The 22,017-nt window shown below is 39.8% G+C and overlaps 2 protein-coding genes and 1 long non-coding RNA gene across 4 annotated transcripts in view; 2 read left to right on the forward strand and 1 right to left on the reverse strand.

Moving 5' to 3' along the window:
• LOC113565557 overlaps positions 1-14,700 on the forward strand; it is a 50,079-nt gene extending 35,379 nt beyond the window's left edge. The window contains exons 4-9 of one of the 2 annotated variants that reach the window (XM_026987870.1): positions 6,072-6,283; positions 7,881-8,016; positions 8,280-8,413; positions 11,048-11,170; positions 11,254-11,440; positions 13,294-14,700. In XM_026987870.1, coding sequence (XP_026843671.1) covers positions 6,072-6,283; positions 7,881-8,016; positions 8,280-8,413; positions 11,048-11,170; positions 11,254-11,440; positions 13,294-14,051 — 1,550 coding nt within the window. In that variant the 3' untranslated portion in view covers positions 14,052-14,700. Of the gene's footprint in view, positions 1-6,071; positions 6,284-7,880; positions 8,017-8,279; positions 8,414-11,047; positions 11,171-11,253; positions 11,441-11,793; positions 11,845-13,293 lie in introns of those variants that run through there. The other variant, XM_026987871.1, reaches the window with a different exon arrangement.
• On the reverse strand, positions 5,074-5,625 carry LOC113565560. The gene is made up of 3 exons (XR_003408673.1): positions 5,559-5,625; positions 5,292-5,490; positions 5,074-5,239 (listed from the first exon to the last, which is right to left on the reverse strand). It is a non-coding gene; the product is annotated as an uncharacterized LOC113565560 (long non-coding RNA).
• Positions 14,701-20,739: 6,039 nt separating the features above from the next.
• LOC113565538 lies at positions 20,740-21,875 on the forward strand. Its single transcript, XM_026987836.1, has 2 exons — positions 20,740-21,079; positions 21,812-21,875. Exon 1 carries the CDS (start codon positions 20,921-20,923, stop codon positions 21,053-21,055), a length of 135 nt encoding a protein of 44 aa, XP_026843637.1. The 5' UTR covers positions 20,740-20,920; the 3' UTR covers positions 21,056-21,079; positions 21,812-21,875.
• Positions 21,876-22,017: the final 142 nt, after the last annotated feature.

Genomic DNA, 22,017 nt, shown 5'->3' on the forward strand with positions numbered 1-22,017 from the left:
AGTTTTATGACACTCCAAAAACAAAATACATACAACCATAACATTAAAACAAAAGCCAAAACCAAAAATAAAAGAAAAGCCCAAATTAGCGGACAATTTTCAAGTTGGCGGTTCTGCGTTTTGGGCGTTTTTGATTTTGATTTTGATTCTGAATATCATATTATCAAATTCGCTTTAAATGTGCGACTCTCTTAGGATGCTCCGAAAGAGGGGAGGTGGTTAAAATTTAGTGTTTTTTTTAATAGCATAGCGGATTATTATTATTTTTGCATAAACATGAACATTATTTGTCTGAAGATTATAAATTTCAATAATTTATGACACAGTTTCAATTAATAATCTAGAACAAACCCAAATTAGAAATGCCAATTATTTATCTATTAAAGCCGAATTAACAATGAATGATTTTATTTTAAAATTCCCCATTCTCTAAATAGAAATTAAACACAACATTTTTCCATAGAAAACACTCCCTCCCACCCTCATAAAAGTGTTCAAAAAATCGAAATCCGAGACCCCCTGCTCTATTCAAAAAATGAAAGAAAATATTGGCCCATAGTCATATACGAGCTCGCACACACTAGAGCTGGGCAAACAGAGCACAATATTTTGACTGTTTCGTAATTTATTTGACATATTTATGAGGTTCATAAATACAGATACATATAAAAATGCGTTTATTTCTATTTGGCGATTTTTTAGTTTTTATGGCAAGCAAATAAAAAAAAGAACAAACAAAAAGCAGCAAAAAGTCAGCATCAAAAATGTATTTATACGTGCAAGTTTGGACTACTTCCAAGCCCAGGCAGCGTGTTACACAACAGCACCAGCAACACACAGAGTAGACTCCTCTTTCTGGCTGTTGCCTGGTCAAAGTTCCAATATCGAAACATAAAACATTTTATGTAATGATTTCCCTCTCTCACCATCGCTGCTTTCTGGCTGCTCCTTTTGGCGGGTCAGCTGCCCGAACTATTGACAGCTGATGATAAAAAATGGTTTAAAAATAAACCAAAAATATGGAAAAACATGGCCAGAAAGAGGGCGGGAGAAATGGGCCCCAACCAGAGTGTGGTTCCAGTGGGAGGGCAGAAAAATGGTTAGTTACGTTTGGTTTCAAAAAAATAAGACTTACACTGCCTTCATTTTGTGACTAGACTTTGACAAGTGGCTATTGGACCCATCGAAAGTGACTTTGGGCTAAGGTTCAATGGACCTAAGAGTGTATACAGATAGCTTAACTAATTTCCCTTGCATTTTATTTTTTCTTAGTCCACGACACATAGGCAATGATGTTCATACCTATCTTTATAAACGCAAGAAATCTATCACCCAATATGGTACATCGGTTCTCGGGTTTGATCATCATTCGTAGGGCGTATCCATTTATAAAGATTTCTCAAAATCTCCTCCCAGTTCTTGCTTTGGAAGCAACAGTCCCGCATTCAATATACCGAATTTATTCTCAATTGGTCCATTACAGCCCCTCCAGCCGATCCCTTCCATTTGAGTCCATCCCGACACATCCACTCACGCATTAAACATTTTTCGCCTTTACACTTTTAATTTATGTATTTACTTTTGGATTATTTGCTTTTCCTGCCGTTCTCCGCCTTGCAGACTGTGTACTGTGTTTTCGTATGCCTACCACCTGCGGCATTTTCGCTCGCCGAGACAGAGGCTCTTATTGAAATTCCAAAGTTGAAATGACTGCAAAACGAGAAAGGCATGGGAAAGGTGGTGATGGTGATGGTCGAGGTCTGGCTACATGTTGACAGCCATGTCAGTTACAACTCCCATCGTCGTCATCGTCATCGCCATCGTCATCAGTTGGTTGCTGCCTTCCCGTTCTGCCTCCCTTTCTGGTCGAGTTCTGTGGTCGCGTCTTGGTCTGGAGTCTGCTTTGAGTCTACCCTCTGCATATACATATATTTATATACATTTTTTGAAGGGCCTCGCTTTAAGCGTGGCAATGGACCACTTACGAGGCAACTTGGTGGAGACCTTCTTTTGACACCCTCCCATTCCCAATTCCCAGCTCCAGCTACAATCCCTACTGAATGTTTATCTGGGATGTCTGCCCAGGCACTTTGTTTGGCTGCTTAACTTTTGATCAGTTTTTAATATAACTTAATGCGCACAAATTAAATGCATTTTGTCTGAAAAGTTTTATTGCAAATATTTACTCTGGCGTAGGTCAGTGGCTTCGCCAAAAACGAAATCGAAACAACGAAATAATGCCAGTAAATCAGAGCATTAGATATTCAAATATGCAGGCATTAAACTGGATAAAAATCCGAAATTCAGAACAGAAAATGCTTACAGAAAATACAATTTTAATTTAAACAAAAATCCATTTTGGTGAACACACAAGTGATTTCCAATAATTATCCAAAACTCAAACTGATTTTAATAGAAATTCGTAAATTAAGAAATTATCCTACATCAATCTAGAAAAAACGAGGGGGAACGTTGTGAGTTGCTGCGTACACCGCAACTCTACAGTTATACCCGATACTAAGTCAGTATGGCTCTCCTCCGGCAGACGCCGCTAATATTAAACGACACGACAAAGAGTGCGTGCGAGAGAGACAGAAAATCAGTCTGAGCGTGACGTCGGGCGCTGCGTGGCCACTGCAAATTGATTTGTTCCTTTTGGCTATAAAAATTATCTGATCTGATCCAAATTCAGCAACCGGATAGATATAGTCATTCTCTATGATTCTGCGTTTTTAGTTTTCTCGAATCTGCAATATTGTGGATGCAACAGATTTTCGTCCTTTGTGGGGGCGGAAGGGGGTGGGGCGAAATTTTGAGATATACGTTTTATAGTGAGATCTAACAGGAGTGCGGATACCAAATTTGGTTACTCTAGCGTTAATAGTCTCTGAGATTTGTGGATGCCCCAGATTTTCGTCCTTTGCGGGGGCGGATGGGGGTGAGCCGAAATTTTGACACGAAACGGTCAAGGTCCGATATCACAGGAGTGTTGAACCCTAATTTGATTGCTCTAGCTCTTATGGGTTCTGAGATCCTTGAACTCATATTTTGCAATTGGCAAAACCGACAATTAGACCTGTGTGTTAGAGAGAGACAGAGCGAGAAAGAATGAAATTGTTTTCTTGATTCTGGCTACAATAATTATACGATCTGGATGAGATTGGGTATTTTACTAAAATAGAGTCAGACCTGAAGTGAGAGAATCGAAGAGAGGGGGAGCGATAAGCACGGATAAGCTTCTCTTTGTGAGAGAGTTGTGCTGGTCCACGAATCTATGTACTTTATAACAAATACTGACTCCCCGAACGCATCGTGAATAGAAAATGTTGCTATGATTTACATATCTTGAAAGATAAAGTTATATTTAATCTAGAAATATTCGGAGGAGATCTTAAAGTACTTTAACATCGATATAGAGAGAGATACTTAAACTCCAAGAACTGTAGGGGCTATACAAGAGAAACAAACTCCTAATCTTCGCTTGAAAGAAATACAAATGAAAAGTGCAACAAGGTTACGAAAAGCTTTCGATGCAGGGACAGGGAGAGCAACAAAAAAATGAGAGAAACCTATCCTTACCTACAATATAACTTAACTGCCAGGCAAGGGAGTATGCGTATGATAAGACTGGTCATTCCCATCGCCCATGGCCTGACTGTGGTGACCCTCTCTGTCACCCTTTGCCCAATAGACTCCACTTTATGTCAGTTCTGTTGGGGTTGGGGTTGGGGTTGGGCATCCCTCTAGCTAAATGGTGAACCATTAAAAGTGGACATTTGTAAACATAAACTGACAGATAAATACCGAAAGCAGACATGGAACTTTACCTGGCCGCAGCACCTCCTCACCTCCCGGATCACTGGGATGGTGAATAATACGAAGAGTTTCCCCTGCTACTTCTATTTTCATTTTCAGTGGCTTACATTACACTCGCAGTGGGGACGGGACACACATCTATGTATGTACGTAGAGAAAACCGTTAAAATACTTATCAAACGTAGATTGTAAAAGTTTTTTATAACAAAATAAAATGCCATGGACATGGTTGTTGTTCTTGCTGGGGTTCTTTGCTGGAATGGAATGGAGTGTAGGGCTTCGAATTGGGAGGTCAACAACAATGCTAAACAACAATGTGCAGCTGAAGGACAATTTTTTTCCACCTTCTGATCCCTAGTCCTTCGCATCATTGCGATAAATGCAGCCACATCGAGTGGGCCAGGAGCAGGGGCAGAAAATGTACATCAAAATGCTCGCTCGTTATATGGGTCAATAAGGGAAACAAGAGCATTGGGCAAAGGTAGAATCAGAAAAACAAAATGCAACAAAACCTGAAAAATCATGGCATTGAAGAAAATTTCAGCAAAAAATAGTTTCAAAGAATCTTGGGGGTTCGATGGCGAACTTACCTATAAACGGAATTCGAAAGAACCGATAAGAATCTTCAAAAATCAAATAGTTTTTGGGAATGCAAGAAAGAGTGAATAAAACGTTTAAATGCTCCTGGATCGAATCAATGCAACCTTGATGCCAGTCGAAACGGCTTTCAAATTAATCAAAGATCGCACACTAAACGATTATAACAACCAAATAAATTTTTTTATCGAGATATTGCTTCATCATGCCGAGCTCAAACACCCTGAGCGGAGCATCCGAATGAGAGGTGAAAACCCAGAGAAAAACAAAAGAAAAAACGAGAACTAGAGGGAACTAGATGACCAGTTCGGCTGGCACTTTGTTGCAACATTTTGTGTTGTCATATGAAGCATTGGCGAACGGAACGGAACGGGGCACAACAACGGAAGCCGGCGGTCGGGTCAGATGCTTGCTCGCTTTTCAAAGGCATGGTTGGAATAGTAGTTAGCATCCAATTGGATTCATGTGGAGGTAGAGGTGGATGTAAAGGCGGACAGGTTGGGTGGGAGAAGGTGGGGTAGTGGTGGCGGAGGAGAAAGGTCAATTTTCTAATCAGGACAGTGGCTGGGGTCTGTCGCTCTCCCCTTCGGTTAAGGTCAACTTTGTTATTGTACCATCACGAAATTGGTTCGGTAGAAAATAATAAAAATACGCCACTAATTGAAATGTGGAATGTTTTGTCCAGTGGAGATTTACGATTTTATTTACTCTACCTGACAATACCACATTTTGGAATAGTCCAAGCCGACTGTAGAGTGAATTTTCACAATTTCCTTGATGACGGAATGCCTAAGACTCTGCTTTTTTGTATACACCACAGTCTCAACTGAAAAATTGTGTCTTCGATTACTGAACTGAGCAGGGAGATGTCCACCTACTTCTGGGGTACTTTCCGGTATCGAGGCAGATATATTCCACCACATAGTTCTTGTCGTCAGTTCCAATAATTACCGAAAGCCTGTGCCTGTTCGACCTTCGTTTGATCGTGTCTGGATATTGGGACTTCTGACATACCCCCAGGTGGATGGGCACTGGATACCAAACGGCATACGTCACCAAGTTGCCTTTCAATTTCGTCTGCACGGATGGGGAAAATAATGGTTTTGGTTTACGAATTTCTTCAGCCGACCTGGTTGCAAACCTACACTGGGAATGGTTTTATTTGGCGTGCGGCAGATGGCTTCATTGCTTGGAAAAGCTAGGAGGATTATAACTGCTGCAAAACTGATTAAAATGGTTGAAGTATTAGAAAATTTATTTGAACCACCTACTTGAGCGTCATTACTGTTTGTCCCATAGGGAACAAAAATCTGTCATAATATAGGAAAAGGTATTCTAATTTTCTATGGAAATTGAGGGGAAACAAATGGAAAATTCAGCTTGAAATTAAATTCTCATGCGGTCCAGCCTTGCTTTGACAATATTTAATCTTATGTATAGAGTAGCTTCCCTGTGTGCCCGCACGCTCGTCTCAGTTCGTCGCGTTGCCAGCGGAGGACGGCGAGGACCCAAAACTCTTTTATGTAGTGGAGAGATTCTACGATTTGTAAAATTGTGTTTAAGAAACGATAGTTTCATCTTTTTAAAGCATCACAAGAATCATCTGCCTTATAAGTACGAGTGTCTTTAACTTGCAGTGTAACTCATTTTATTTTCAGATTTTATTGCGGCACTCAAGGATGTCTCCGTAATGATACCACAGGCAGTGAAACGTGGCAGTAATGCCTTGTTCACGTGTAATTACGATATGGAAAACGATACTCTATATTCGGTGAAATGGTATAAGGGTAAGCGTGAGTTTTATCGCTACACGCCCAAGGAGAATCCGGCCATGAAGGTCTTCGCCATGACAAGTGGTCTCAATGTTGAGGTGAGTACCACATGGAACACATCCCCCATGCATCCCTCTCTATCTCCATAAAGAGCACATGTTACTGCAGATGCGTGTAAATTATATCCATAATGGCTGATTGCCAGTCAACTGCCTCTCCCACCCTCGCACCCACCACGCACCATAACAGCATTTTCCCTTACTTTTTGCCCACTGCTCGCTGTAATTATGCCAGTCCATCCGTAGACGAATCCGTTAAAAGTTGTTGGGCGTGGCCAATTAGTCGCGCTTGCAATTGACTTGCGGCTCATTAAAAAACAATATATACAGATTGCATAAAGGACCAGCGACAAATATGGAAGAAGACCAAGAAGTGAGGGCTAAAAGATCCCACTTCAAGATACCCTGGCAGATTTGTGAAATTAACTCTTTTTTCAAGTGTTGAGTTGGAAGAAGATTAATGTTATCAACTTCGGAAACCCTCCCGCACAATTCCCCTACATTCAGATCCAAAGCATTGCACAGCATTTAAATTGTGAGTTGATTGATAAATATTCATATATATTTTATAGACTCAGATATTCATTATGTCATGTTGTGTGCGCTACCCTCTGCTAGGGTATAATGAGAGAGTTTTTAAGTTTAATTATTATTATTACGTGGAAATGCACACGAGCCAATTAGGTATCGGTGCCAGCAAATTGGGTTAAACAGCCAAGCGAACTTCAGGGAGTGATCCCGCTCCCGCTCCGCCCACACTAGCTGCTCTCCTGCAAGTGTGACATATATGCCGGCATATTAAACCCCCTGTTAAATGCAATTTATTAAATTTGATTTTTATTAAGTGAATTGCCATATGAGGTTTCATCATTTTCCACGGCAAAGATTAAACTCCAAGTACGAAATATTCCAATTGAGTATATGAGCAACTATTCCAGGGCTCAAGTGGAAGAGGATTAAGCCCAACACAAATTGTGGACAAGCGCATAATCAAAATGGATATGATAATGGCTTGGGGTCAAGTGAGGAATGTAAGGAATATTTAAAATAGTTTTACGAGAAAGAATCACCTTCTGCAAAAGGTTCGATCTTCTTCTATCAATTAATCTATTTGTTGGGATACATTTTTCGTAAGTGTTAGATCCATGGAAGATCCATTCGAAATGTTAAATAACATTTTCTGAAGAGGATTAAGCCCTTCGACCGTGAGATAGCCCCACTCATGACCACGAGTCAAATCACTTTGAGTCAAAGCAAATCTTAATCAAAGGCAGACGACCCCTTCAGCCTTAAATTCAACTCTTCACCTTTATACCCTCAATTTGCAGTCACTTTTCATCAGCCAGGCAGGACCTCTCCTCCTCCCTGCCCCTCCTCCCTGCCCCTCCTACTCGCTGTTCACTTCGCCATTCATAACCAAGACGAAATTCTTTTTTCTTTCGTTCCTTTTCACTTTTGCCTTGGCAGGTGGGTTATATTCAATTTCTATGCACCGCGTCCAGCCAATTTTCGCCCAACTAATTTTTATTACGTTCTTCATTTCCTTTCACGTACCTTTCTTTGCCATACCTCCACCACTTTCTTTGACCCTTCTTTCTCTCTCTCTCTCTCCCTCTTACTCTCTTTTCCCATACAGCGCAACCTTTCGAATCAAAGTCATGTCGTGCTGCAGTCGGTGCCGTTGAATATTTCGGGCAAATTTACATGCGAAATATCCGTTGAGGCGCCCACATTCCAAACCGCCATGGTGTCCGGCGAAATGGAGGTGGTTGGTAAGTAAAAAAAAGCCCCTTCCCATACACCCATAAAGGGATATGCAATCAAAATATGGATAGGGTTAAAAAGTGCAAAAAGGAGCCAGAAAGAGAAGGGAACCAGAAATTGCGGCCGTGGCAAGCAAATTAATTAGAACAAACGTGTTAGAACCTGGTACTGGGTGGCTTCAGTTTCGGTTCTCTCCTCTTTTGGCGCCAAAAGCAAATTTTACATTTCCGCTCCTTGTCTCACTCCCCACTCTCTCGAACACTCTTTGCAGAGCTACCGGAAGAGCACACCGTGGTCACCGGGATACAGGCGCGCTATCGCATTGGCGATTTGGTCGATGGCAATTGCTCAATTAAATACTCGAAACCGGCTGCTAATTTGACATGGACTATTAATGGTATTGTGGTAAGTTTTGGTTTCGTTTACCACTGCTATCCGGACGGCTAGCTGGACACGCCTATTTCGCCCATTCTCTTCAATTAGACGGCAAAGGAAAGTGAGCGTGCGGGCGGGCGAACGGGTTGATCGGTTTCAATTGATAGCTGGCAGTTTTTCAATTAGTCATTGGCCAAAGAGGGGGCCAAATTGCTGTGTGCCGACACTTTGGTTGGATTTCGCATTCGATTGGGGTATGAATTTACGGGTAAAACTCGTTAAACAGTACTTGCATGTAAGACAGTGTGAAAGATGGATGGACTGAACGGGAGGTTACTGGAATGTGTAACTGAACTATATATTTGTATTATTTGTAATGTATTATTGTGACGTAAAATGTGGTTATAAGATTACCTTAATTTATTAATGAAAATATTCTATGAATAACTATATTAAACCGGGGGAAGTTCTAGCACTTAAAGACATGATTGTTCTTCTTTCTAATAAAAGTATTAAATACTAGGCGACAAGCACTCGCTTAGCTTGATAAGTTTTGATCCCTTGCGAATTTTGTTCGGCTCAATCCACTTGTAGTCCTCACTATTTTACTCGATCATCAATCGAACAATTTCAAGAAGCCTGAAAAATGTACTTACATGAAAGTTGGAGCATTGCTTTCCCCATCTTCTAGCGTTTAGTGTGCGATTTTTCATTTCTCGTTTGTTGCACACTTTTTGGCACCTGTGTGAGTGTGTGTTTGTGGGTGTTCTAATTCTTCCTCCTCGTCTTCTGCAACTTTTTCATTTGCCTAGACTCATGCCCCTCTCTCTGCCGCCCTCTAGCTGTCTCTCCACACTCAGATATATATATTTTTTGATAGGCCGTCAGTTTTTATGCCTTTCGCCTTTGGTGCGCTGGATGTTTTATGGCCGCAACCACAGCCGTCGACTCCAAACGGAGGTCACACTGCCTCCTGCCAGTCCTCGCCCAGCTGCTGTCAGGCCGCTTCGCATGATTGCGCACAGGTGTCCGCAGAGGAGAGGAGTGTCCATGGAGTGGCTGTTGCTGGGGCTGGGGCTGGGGCTCGGGGAGCCTGGGGCAGAAAAGGCTGACATGTCCCGGCATTTTGCGTTTGGTTTTTCAAGAAACGTTTAGGTTGTCAGCTAGTTTTTCCTTTGCGTTTCGTTTCGTTTTTATGGGACAGAGCTGTGAAGTTCCTCCACCGGGGGCATTACGAGCTCCCCAGACTTTCGGCTGCGGGAAGTGTTATTGTTGCCCCTACTGGGTGGAAGAGGGAGAGGAACGACGAGGGTTGGCTGGCAGCTGGAGTATAGTAAATGCGTTGTCAATGTCAAGACCTCACCTCCAGTCATAACTCATATTTGTGGCCTCTCTCTGTGTGTGTTTTGGGAGAGTTTGGGAGAGTTTTGGGTGTTGTAAGTTGGTTGGGCTTGCCCATTGGGTCGAACGACTCGATAGAAAATGACGATCTGAGTTCAAAATCTGAGGCCGTAAACAAAGTATTCTAGTCGAACAAATTTGCATTTGATTGAGTTGAGTAATTTAATTGATTAATTATTTAATAATGAATCAAAGTATGAATCAATTTAAGTGTCAGACAGAAGAGCATATACATGCATACATGTATGCATATTTTCTAAAACATAGTATTTTCTGTGTACGACAGTCTCCGAGACTAACCAACTAGGCGCCCACCAAGATGGAATACTCTGCTTATTATGGTTTCTTCACAAAATTAAAAAAATAATGTATATATTTTTTTTTTTTGAACCAAAAACCCTGTACCAAACATTTTAGACCATTTTTGTTAGCCATGGAAGCGAATACTCGCAAATATTTTAGTTAGAAACGTCAAAAACGTCTCAACTTCAATTTAAGATTTAATCATTATCAAAACAAGCAGTCAGCTAAAAAATAGATATACAAACATATGTATGTATATGATAAAAATGCAGAGAAAACTAACACAAACAACACTTAAGTGTTTCCTACACCATGCAGTGGGTGCGGCCACTTGATCTTTTAGCTAACGAGCGCATTTCAACAGGAGCACCACTCTCCCCTCTACCCTCTCTCCGTTCCAACGTCACCAACAGGCCATCATGTGTGCTGTCAGTTGTGGGTGGATGGCTGGGTGGATAGATGGGTGGATGGATGGCTAGGTGGCTGGTCGGGTCAGGCAACGGTATCTGCAGAGGCACTTCTAACTAAACTCACCGCAAACAAAGTGGCCTCGTCTTCAGCACAGCTCTGCCATGTCCTTTGCGCCTTCCCATCATGGTGTATCACGCCATCATCATCATCGTCCTTCCATCGCCATAGTTCTGGGCTCTCTGCTCTAGTTAATCACTCAAGCGTAAATCTATTCATCATTCATAAGTTATAAATTTGCCTGTGCTGTGGCATGGTTCCCTTTCCTTTTTGGGCGGGAGGAATGAGTAGAAGTGTCAGCTTTTGGGATAGTTATTCCTTTCATATTGTGGGGTACAGCACACTTCATTGGCGGTCGGTCGCACTATCGAAGAGGCGGCTGCAGCTGTCCCATTGATAAATATTTATAAATTGATTTTGTTGGAAATTGGAGCATCTGCACGTTTGAATCGCACTTGACATTCTTCTCCTTGCGCTTGTGCTTTCACATAGGTGCCACCGCATCACATCAAGACGTATCAGATTGAGAAACAGGAGAATACCACACTGGAATCGGTTACAAGTGCCATACATTTCATGGTCACCACTCAGCATTTTCTCAAGGGCCAGATGAGGGTAAGAGCGAGACCCACGCAAGACACATTCCCCAATTGGTTCTGTTCAGACTCTAATAAAGTTTCTTCCTCTCTGGTTGTTAGCTCAAGTGCACGGCCAATATCTTTGACATCTTCAAGGAGGAAATGGAGAGTGTTATTGAGGAGGACAGACCCAGGATAATGGCCTCCGGCAGGTCGTACGATATCAACAACTATCCGCTCGATGAGCATACGAATGGCGAGAGAGGCTTCGAGGATCACAATGAATCATATTTGACATACTATTCGGGTAAGTAGTCGAATAATTAACAATAATTGATCCAACAAAATAATAGCCTATACGAGTAAATGTCCATTGACTAAAATCAATAATTTACTCATTTTCCTTGCAATTTGGGTTGAAAGAGATTCCTTTGAGGCCTATCTTTTAGTTATTACGTTTGACTGGAATTGAATATGATTTTATTGTACGATCTAGTGATTTGACTTCAGAAGAAGTACGAAGAAGTTGTTCAAACTTTCGGCCAGATTCGTGAAACCTAGGGGACTATCTTTTATCTAAATAGATCATAGATGGCATAAACCAATTCATATGTAAATACTATGTAAGCATTTTGAAAGTTTGTGTTATTTATTCCCCAGCTTCTAAGACGATGTTGCGAAATCATTAATATAACAGGTGAAATGCTGTCTCATCCTCACAAAAGGCATGCTAAATCGGCCAATTGTCCTTTTTGGTTGCAGCAGAAAATGGAGATTTCTCTAGTTTTTTAAATATTTTGAATTTTAAGATTTAAAATTAGAAGATATCTGATGAATATATTTCTTCCCCGTGCGTCTTAATCTCTTTCATCGAACGTTTCCATTACACGAGAGTCTTTGCACTGCTGAATTTCACCAAATTTGAGTAGTAAACATTGAGAATACATCGCAAATTCAGTTGCACCACAAAAAAGCAGGACAGCCTCAAGTATTCACCCAGACGGTGGCTCGAGTGGGTTCGTGTGTGTGAGTGTATTTGTGTGTTTAAAATGCATTTGCATAAAGTTCGGAACGGAGTACAAACTGGAACCGGGACATCCAATCTCCCCACTGCATCTGCTTCGGTGCTCCGCTCTGGCTCTGGAGTTCTGTTCGGGCGCTGCGTTTCAAAGAATTTTGCACACTCGCTTGCGCCCGAGTCCATGGCGCTGCCATCAGTCGCAAACTGAACTCAATTTTAAATACAATTTTCAGCTCAATGCGTTTACATTCATGTTATTCTTGGTGTTGATGCTTGGTGTTAAGTAAATGTTGCCTCAAGTAAGTGGCAACACTTCTCCCAGCCTCTGCAAGGGAAACCGCAAAGGAAAAATGCGGAAAAACAGGAAGAGCGGAAAAATCCCTCGTTGCACATCCGCACATCTGTGCCGCGGGCCCCAATCATCAGTTCCGTCCCGCACAGTCTGCCACAATTCCGCGACAATCTTTCATGTCTAAACTTAGTTTATACCAATTTGATTTGCCCACCATTTGATTCGATAAGCCTGCTCCGCCTCAGTGGCTTCCTCCGGTGCGGTGGCAGCCCGCAAAATGTTTATGCTGCACAATTGTATTTACATAATTTATATTGTGTGCCCTACAACGACAAAATGCAGGCACTCCACCAAGTTGGAGATCGTCCCATGGATTTGCGTGCGAATCGCAGCCAGAGGGGACTGCCCGACTGCCACCAATAAAACCATTTTTAAAATCTAATCAATCGATTTTTCAGAAAAATACATATAAATACGATTAAGGAATTTTGAGTTACAATCCGTAAAGCTACCCAAACAATGTAAATTGTACTTAGAACCTAATACAAAGAAGTACCAATCCCAGCTAGAATTGAAAATTATATTTCATCTGTATCGGACATACAGGACCGATATGACCGTAAGAAAAAGCAGTCACTAAAAAACGTCCATTCATTAGGGTAGCCGTAGCCCTCTATCAAGTAATTGGAGCCCTGGAAAACTGTAAATCCCTCTTATTACTTTACTTTTCACAAAGGAATCGAAAGAGAACGAACCAATAACGTTCTAAACCATCACCATCTAGGTCTGTCTCTCTCTCATTCTGTCTATCCATCTCTCTCATAGCTGTCTGTCTGTCTCTTTTTAGCGGATAATAGTGCATCAGGCGCTTCGACAGCTGCACATGAAATCTTTTGGCACGTCTGGCCATCGAAGCTCGGGGCAGCACTTCGGATCAGACTCCACATCAACAGGCAGCTGGTGGGGGCGTGGCCGTGGGACGCACTCGGTGCCTGGATTACGCAAGCAGCGGATCCAGGAGCAGCTACAGCTCTTTTGTGTCTGCTAGGGCTGCTGGCCCATCAAATTATCAACTGTCAATACACAAAGAAATCGACAGCGACAGCAACAGCGACAGCGACAGGAACATCGATGGGGCAGCAGCAGCAGCAACCGTTGCCAGTCGAAGCGGAGGCTGTGACAATGTCAAAGGCGGCCAAATCCGCAGCTAGAGCGAGCGTCAAATGCTTTTATAATTGTCAAATGGCAATGGCAATGGCAACATACAATCCCCATCCCCACATGAAAATCCAGGAGGAGAAGGATGATGTGAATGGAACTGGGACTGAGACTGAGACTGGGACCGTGGAGGGAGACGATGATGATGCGAATGTTGCAAGTGTGGCAAATGCCGGCGATGATTTAACTGCAACTGCAGCGGGAATGGCAAAGGCTAAGGGCAAAGAAAGGGGAGCTGCAACAGTGCCATCTGGAGTTGCCGTTAAGCGACTGTCAGCGACACTTGTGGGCGTGGCACGGCCCTGGCTGGATCAACGATTATTGATGACTCGACGACGGAAGATGTGGAAGCCTGTTCTGGGGGACTCCGACTGCCTCTCGTGCTGATGCCGAATTGATGATGAAATCCATTTCCAAAAGTAGCTTAAGGTGTTTGCCCACTTGTGCTACAGTGAAGCCTCTCTCTCCTCTTCTCCCTGTCTTCCTATCCCCACCCTACCATCATTTTCATGCCCTGCAAAGTGAAAAGTTGGAGGAAATAATTAATATATATGAATATTAATTGGAATCGCCAGCTGGATGGCTGGATGCCTGGGACGCTGTAGTTCGTAAGTGTTATGCATAAGGTCAGGGCCGAAGAAGGAGCGAGAATAATTAAGTATAGCCAGAAAGGGAAGACCTTCTAGGAATCATTGAATAATAACAGGAAATATAGTCTTATACGAGTATGTATTATTGTAAGATGATGAAAAGTTATATGAAATATGCATATAACTAGATGATAAAATCGGTAAAATAGTGCAAACATCGACCCTGGCACAACCCTATAGTTTGAGAGAAATGCGTGTGTGAAATTCAATTCAGAAAAAATACACAATGGTAACAGTCCCTTCAATCATTGATGGTATGTTACTCTTCGTGAAAGGCAACTTTAATATGATTTGTTTGGAAGTAATATGTGGGATTGCTTACGAATGATGACACCCTTTCATGGATTTGTATTCTGCAAATTGCAGTGATTCAAATGTACATATTCTACTCCGTTTGAGATTCAGTGTATTCAGAATTCAGCTGCATTCTCATAAGCAAATTCAGCTTGCAGCAAAGCTTTTAAAGCTTGAGTTCCAAAGGGAGACAGAGCAAGAATAGTCAAACCAACAACAACAACAACCAAAACAAAAAAAAACCTTGCTAATCGAAGCAACATCAACAACATTAACAGTTCTTTATGGTTTTCTGTGACGATCCTAAGTCACATATTAAGCTTGCATATTCAAAAAACAACAACGCTACAGTCGAATCTCGCTAACTTGATCTTGGCTAATGCAATTTGGTAAGAGTACATTATTTCGTCGAATGAGAAACCAGTTTATCATTAATCGACCTGTAAACGAATTACCTAGAAAATAATATTTCTTCACTTGTACATTCATCTGAAAGGTGGTTCCACGTAGCCAAGTTTGACTGTAAAAAGAAGAATAGCAATACGAAGAAGAGTGAAAACGAAACCTATACGATGTACAGCAAGTTGAATTTTGGACTGCACTTCGTAAGCTTCTTAGGCCAATTAGACAATGCTGTTGAAGACTGTGTGACACTTCAGACTCCAGCTACTGACTGGCTACATAAACCTTATGGGAAAGCGGCGTACTTAGAAGGAGATTAAACTATTGGTGAGATGGGTTTATACATCAAAATTGCTAAATTTTAAATGAATGGAATGAAATTAATTTAATAGGAAAGGATTACTGCTGATACAGACCATTTTCCAAGAGAGAAAATTAATTATCTCCCAGTCGGTCAGTAGAATCGAAAGTAGGTGTCACACAGGCCTAGAAAAACAAACCAAACTGTTTTTTTTTTCGTGATTATTCATTATGTAAATATATTTTTAGAAACTCCAGACATTGAAATTATTAATCTAAATATGATACATATGATATAATAGAAGCACTGTATAGAAAGGAACTTTTTACGGGTTTGGAAAAAAGCGAAATTAATTATGAAAACAATTGACATTGATTTGTAGAAGACAGAAAATAGAACACAAGAATACTAAAATAAAATTGATTTTCAACTTATTATTTGTCAATATATAAAATCAAAGAAATATGAAGATTATTTAAAAATTTTTGGCCAACAAAAATCCAGCGGTAAATAGTTCCTTTGCCTTGAAAATAAATCAATGTTAATGTAATTGGTAAACAAAAAAAAAAAGAGTACCGAAAATGTTGTAAATTGAATGGAAACCCCTAAGGGAAGCAAATATAAATTAAAGTATAACAAATAAAATAATAATTAATTAAAGCTAAGCCTACATTTGTACATAGTAACCGAGAGTATGGAGTACTCTTGAGAGGAACTTCAGGATATGTAAATGTTAAAATAAAAATAAAATATACATATTTATGTGGAATGCATGCGCTCAGATTTTTCTAATCAAAACGTGTTGTGAAAGTTGTCTTCCCTAATTTACATTCTCTGCTCAATAAATTGTTGGTAAATTCCATTTTTACCCTAAGTTCTCATATGGTTTCGGTTATGTTATGGTACATAATCATAAAAGAGGAGACATAAAAGATTGTAACAAAAAATTCATTTAGTGTACATAGAAATACGATTATTGCGCAATAAATGTATCTTCATTTCGATTGTTTTTCAAGCGAAAGAAAAATGCAGCCAAAAATAAATGTTGTTAGCTGATAAGACCGCAAAACTAGTTCTAGATTTGAAATGGTAACCAAGTGTAAGTAAATGGTAAAGCAAATGTGTTTTCCATTGAATATACAATATTCATATCCCAATCAATAACCGAACACGTGTAAAGCCAACATAGATCTAGAGACGCCCTAGAGCCGTAAGTAATCATACGAATAACAGTGATGCAGGAACGCAGAAATGAAATAAAATAGACCCTAATCAATAAAGCAGGCATATGATGTAATAATTTAAAAAAAAGAATTATTGTAAAAAGTCATTTGAACGCAGAATTGGAATATACTAATAGTACTTATGTATGTATGGCATTTGTTTGAACAATAAGCAGGCGAATTATTTATATATAAATATATATAAATAAACAACAATAAATATTGAATAAAGTGGTGTGGGGTGTGATTACTTTACATTTTCACTGTTCTTCCAAAAGGTTGCAGCGCCATCAGGCGGACTAGCGGCGTACTTACCGCTGAAAAGCTCTACTCCACCAAGTTCTCTTGAGAAAGCTTTCTCTCATTTTCATGTAAGAATCATATAGAATGCCATTTTCTGGTGTCTCCGACGACTTGTCGAATACAAATTCATAATCTGCATTAGAGCGATATATTTTGTGGCCATAAGATTATAATTAAAATGTATTAATTCTCTAAGGTCTATGGAGAAATTTGAGAAAATTCTTACCGAAAGCTCCTCTCGGCTCTCTTTGACGACAGGTGCCGCCGTTACCATTTCATCTCTGTGTAGGTGCCATGTAGCACAATGAAGCAATGAAATTTTTCATGTATCACTTTATTGTGAAAACATTTTTTTTATAAATACATAATTAAAATTCTTTTTTAAAAACGAACAAATCTTTTAGAAAATTTATTAATTTATCATATAAAAAAGTCTATATTTTTTGCACATCAAATGTATAACACTTATTTATATCGATCGTATATCCCTCAAAAATGCCGACTTGAAATATTTTTCTTAAAAATTAAATATTTAAAAATATTTTATAAATTATATATGCCTACGTATTACGTACTTCAATATATATTTATGCATATTTAATAGTGGATAAACTGCGCGTTACGTTTGCTGATATCTGTAACCCGTCACACTGGAGGATCTTCCCGGAGCAGGAAAAAAAGTTGGTGATAAGGGCTTGTGCAAAATATATTAATCCGAATGGTACTCCTTTGATCCATCCATTTGTGACAAACTGAGGGATTCTATGCGTCGTAGTAATATTAAAAGATATTCTATATATTTTCCGTTATATTATTATTTCCGTTTTTTTTTTGTATGTTTATATAAATATAAAATGTATATTTATCTACATTTCTACACGGTACGCAATTAGTAAGTTTGCGTTTCTCTCTCGCTTTGCTCCATTGGATCACGCACACTGCATGACGAAGAGTGTGTGAGAAGGAGTGAGTGAGCGCGTGGAAGTCGTTTTGTAGCCACTGAATTCACGTTTGTTCTTTATGGCTATAATAACGATCCGATCGGATCCATATTTGGTTATTTGCTAGATATGGTCCTTAGCTATGACTGTGAGTTTTCTTGTATTTTCGAAACTGTGGATGTGGTCTGCAAGTACGGAGGGGTGGGTACTTGTGCAGGGCAGCCGATTTTCAAGCCGAAAACATTTGTATGAAATCCTTTCTTCTTCGAAAATGCTATTTCGTTTGATTGGTTGGATAATAAAATATTTGTAAATATATTATCTGCATTCATGTTTAGTTTCTTAGTAACATGTACTAATTTAAATATGTATATAATACCAGCTTGAATTCGCAAAATTGTTTTCGATCCCCCATCACAATTTCATAATAAATCGTTTGCTGTGTACGTGGGTACATTCACAAATACATGCATGCATAGTTACTTCAAAAATCTTACCTTCTTGAAGTCATGTATGAAATACATAATTATTTTTATATTTTTTTTTATATTAAACAAAATTAGCAAAAAAAGGATATGGAATAAGGAAATGTCTTCAAGTGTCGTAGTCTATAATCAACAGTCTCTAATGCACACACCAATGTACTTCGACAGAGGCGTTGTAAAAACCAACAGCCTGGAGCCAGCTCTTAAATTAAGCAGAAATTATGGCGTTACTTATCTTACTATGTATTTATTGTCTTGCCTATAATTATTTTTGTTGCTATCCGAATTATAGTCAAATCTATATTATTTTTTTAAGGTGTTTAACATATATATGCATGTGAGAGCGTTAGAGTTATTTTTTTACATAGGCAATAACAACACAATTATGGGCATTCTTCAGCGTTCAAGTACAATGATGGACATATAAATAGGGAAAGTGAGAATATGAATGAATGTGAAAATATACAGGAGTAAGACAGGTGGCTAATTACTCAACACTGGTTAAGAATCAATCTATTGTTTTTTTTTTAGCTTGTATCAACTTAAACTTCACTTACAACGAAAACGAGAGTCCAATAAAACAAGAGCCAACAGCACAACGCTATCTAGTGAATTGTTTTTGGGAAGAGCGACCCTGACCTTTGACCAGACAACCAAACAATACCCAGACGCATTCAGGTAGATGACCCCAGTAGAAATAAAACGCATACTTTTTGCAATATTTTACTGGACCAATAAAACGCTGGACCCTTCCGCAATAAAATATTCAAATTTTATATATTATTATTATTTATTTTTCGTATGTATAACTTTTATTTGCGCTTAATCGAACACAAAGCATAATAATGCGAAAACTTGGAGCCCAGCATATTTAAAATATGTGCCATATTCAATATTTTATTGCCCTCTAGAATCAGCAGAATATCAGCAGCAAAGCATAGAAAGCCAAAACCCTGTTGTTTTTGATGGATGAAGTGCAGCTGCTTATCTCTCTTCTATCTGATTACCGTTCAAGCGCGCATAAGAGCTATTGGGCTTTTACTCATCTAAGTACTTCCCAAACGAGACTTAACTATTTTTGGAATGGCTAAATTTATAGGTCAGCGTCTATTCAAACAACTTATAAGTATGTCTGTTCAGTCATGTTTTGCAACTGAATACTGACTAGGAAATGCAGCACCATACATGCATATACATACTATATAGTAGGTATATGCAATGATCGTTTAGGAAGTACTTACATGCATACTTAAGAAAAAGCTTTCGCCAGAGCCGTTATGATATCCGACAAAGCACACGCTGCTAATGGATCGAGAACCGCTCTGGTTGCCAACTCTCTCTTTTGCTCCGCGCAGGTGAGCTTTCACGTGAAGGTCAGTTGGGACGTGGACCAAGACTGAGCTTCAGTCAACGCGCTTCAATGACGACCACAGCACGCCCCGCACTTACTAGGAGACTCCGTCGCATTGCCTGAATAATACTTGAAAATCTATGGAATATACTACCAATTACTAAAGCGCGTTGCACAATTCCCTGACTTGACCTTCGGACCGACCACCACCTGGACAAAAATTCATTTTCGCTTTTCATTCAATTTGCATTCCCTTTTTCTTTTGTGTTTTTCGCACACGTGTTTCTGTTCCTTCCCACACATACACACACAGACATCACTTCGGCAGTGACTTTTTTTTTGGGTTACATTGAAAAAAAAGTACTTCGACTGCCAACAAAATCCCATTACGACCCGACCTCTAATTTGACCAATTGACGGAAAATTAATTGCGCTTAAAATTAATTAACAAAACTATGCATATTTTTTTAACGTGAAACGAGCGTGTTATTTGTCCATCTGATTTTATAGTTGATTGTGTTTAAGTAAATTAATTGAGCTATTTATGTTTTTGTGCTTCGATCCAAATTCAATTTGCGGTAAGTCGTGTGTTTTTGGCGGGAAGCAGACTCCCAATTTCGTTCTCTCTCTTTCCTTCTTTTGGCGCCAAAATGAATGAAAATGTTGGGAAACATTTCGGGCGGACTGTAAAGGGACCGCGCTAGTAGCACCTGTTAACCTGTGCGGCGCCTGTTCAATGGGAAGAGAGCTAACATACTTTACTGTTAACGTCTCTGTTAACAGATGTGTGCTCGAATGCGGAAGGAAGAGAAGAGAACTTACATATGTTTACATATTCTATGCTGGCAACAATCCAGCAACGTTCGGAAAAAGTACGATTTGTCGGCCCCACTGGCTCTGCCACTGTCACTCTCTCACGCTCTCACTCTTTTGCGATCCAAGTTTTGTTTTGTTTTTGTGTCTCTCCTCTCGGTTCATTGACCCAGCAACAACAACGCTCGGGAGATAATCTCCCACTCGCATTCATCGCGACTACAGTTAGGATTTCCAGTGGTCATTCCAGGTCCCTAATGGGGGACCTGGCCGTTTTGCCCTCCCGACAGCCGCGTTCAGTTGCCTTCGAGAAGTCATACTTAAAAGTGGTAGCCCCGAGGAAAGCTTAAGTTTCGCACGATCTAGTCTGACGCAACCCCGTCCACTACCACACACACACACACGCACACACACAAGCAAACACGAAACAATTTGATACTGATATATAAACTGATATATACACCTTCGATCCACTGTGTAGATCACAATTTAAATGCCTTTCGTCGAGAGATTTCAACAAATACGAAATTTTGTTATGAACGTCTGTCTCGTGGAGGCCATCCAATTCGTCCAGGACTTAACGCATGCCATTTGCTTGGACTTTCAGGGATTGTTCAACCTAAAGTAGAGATCCCCGAGCGATCTCTCATCGGTAAGTCTCGCCGCAAAAAGTGAAAGTGACGGAAGAAGTGACAAAGACAGTGAAATTACTGTTTCTGTTCGTTCTTTGCCTCTTCTACGACTCTGTCCGTCTGCCTACTTTACATCATTTTCGTTTTATATGATCTCGCTGAAGGAAATGGTGCGACGAACGAGGCAAACCTCATGGCAGGTTAAAGCCTGCCACAATCGTCTTGAGAGGTTAGGTTCTACAAAATTAGGAGCAACAGAAAAAAGCGAAATTGAAACAAAGGTTATAAATTATGATAGAAATAATATACTGTGTGTTTTTCTTAATATTTAAAACAAAGGTATACTACTAAAGAATTAGGAGACAAGATATTTATGAAAAGTAAATGAGGAGGAAACAGAATATAAGAAAAGTTGAGTTGTACATTCAATCTGCAATCGAAAGAAATAATTTGGATTTAAAATACCATTTATTTAGAGCGTTAATGAAGTTTTTTGTTTGATAGGGTATTAAAAAAACATATAGTTTTGTATAAAAATTTTTCAATCAAAATCAAAATGAAAATTAAATTTTTTAAGAAATATTATATGACTCAAAAAATTAGTCTAATTTGCACTACCCTTTAAAAATATTTACATTTATTCATCTCTTTCTAAGTAGCTTTAAATCGGCATATCTGTGTGTACCAATCAAACTGGATAATGTCGATATAGGTCTTCATAGTCTTCATTGCCTTTCAAATTTCCTTCACAGCTCTCTTCATCAGTACACCTGTAAGCAATATTATCACATTACGCACCCCCTCGCACGCATCGCACATCGCTGACCAGGAACGCATCGACCAACTGGAGAAAGCCCACTAGAACCACCCCTGAGACGGACATTTTGATTGGTTTTAAAAACTAAACGACTTTTCGAAACACCTACACCCACACGCACACCCTCAACTATTGACCTCT

Source organism: Drosophila persimilis, unplaced genomic scaffold (genome assembly GCF_003286085.1).
Source record: "Drosophila persimilis strain 14011-0111.01,24,50 unplaced genomic scaffold, DperRS2 tig00000124-arrow-pilon, whole genome shotgun sequence".
NCBI classification, from domain to species: domain Eukaryota; kingdom Metazoa; phylum Arthropoda; class Insecta; order Diptera; family Drosophilidae; genus Drosophila; species Drosophila persimilis.

Bases quoted from the DNA above. Each gene is read 5' to 3' on its own strand.
- LOC113565538 (XM_026987836.1), top strand. From the start codon at position 20,921: ATGCCTTTCGTCGAGAGATTTCAACAAATACGAAATTTTGTTATGAAC.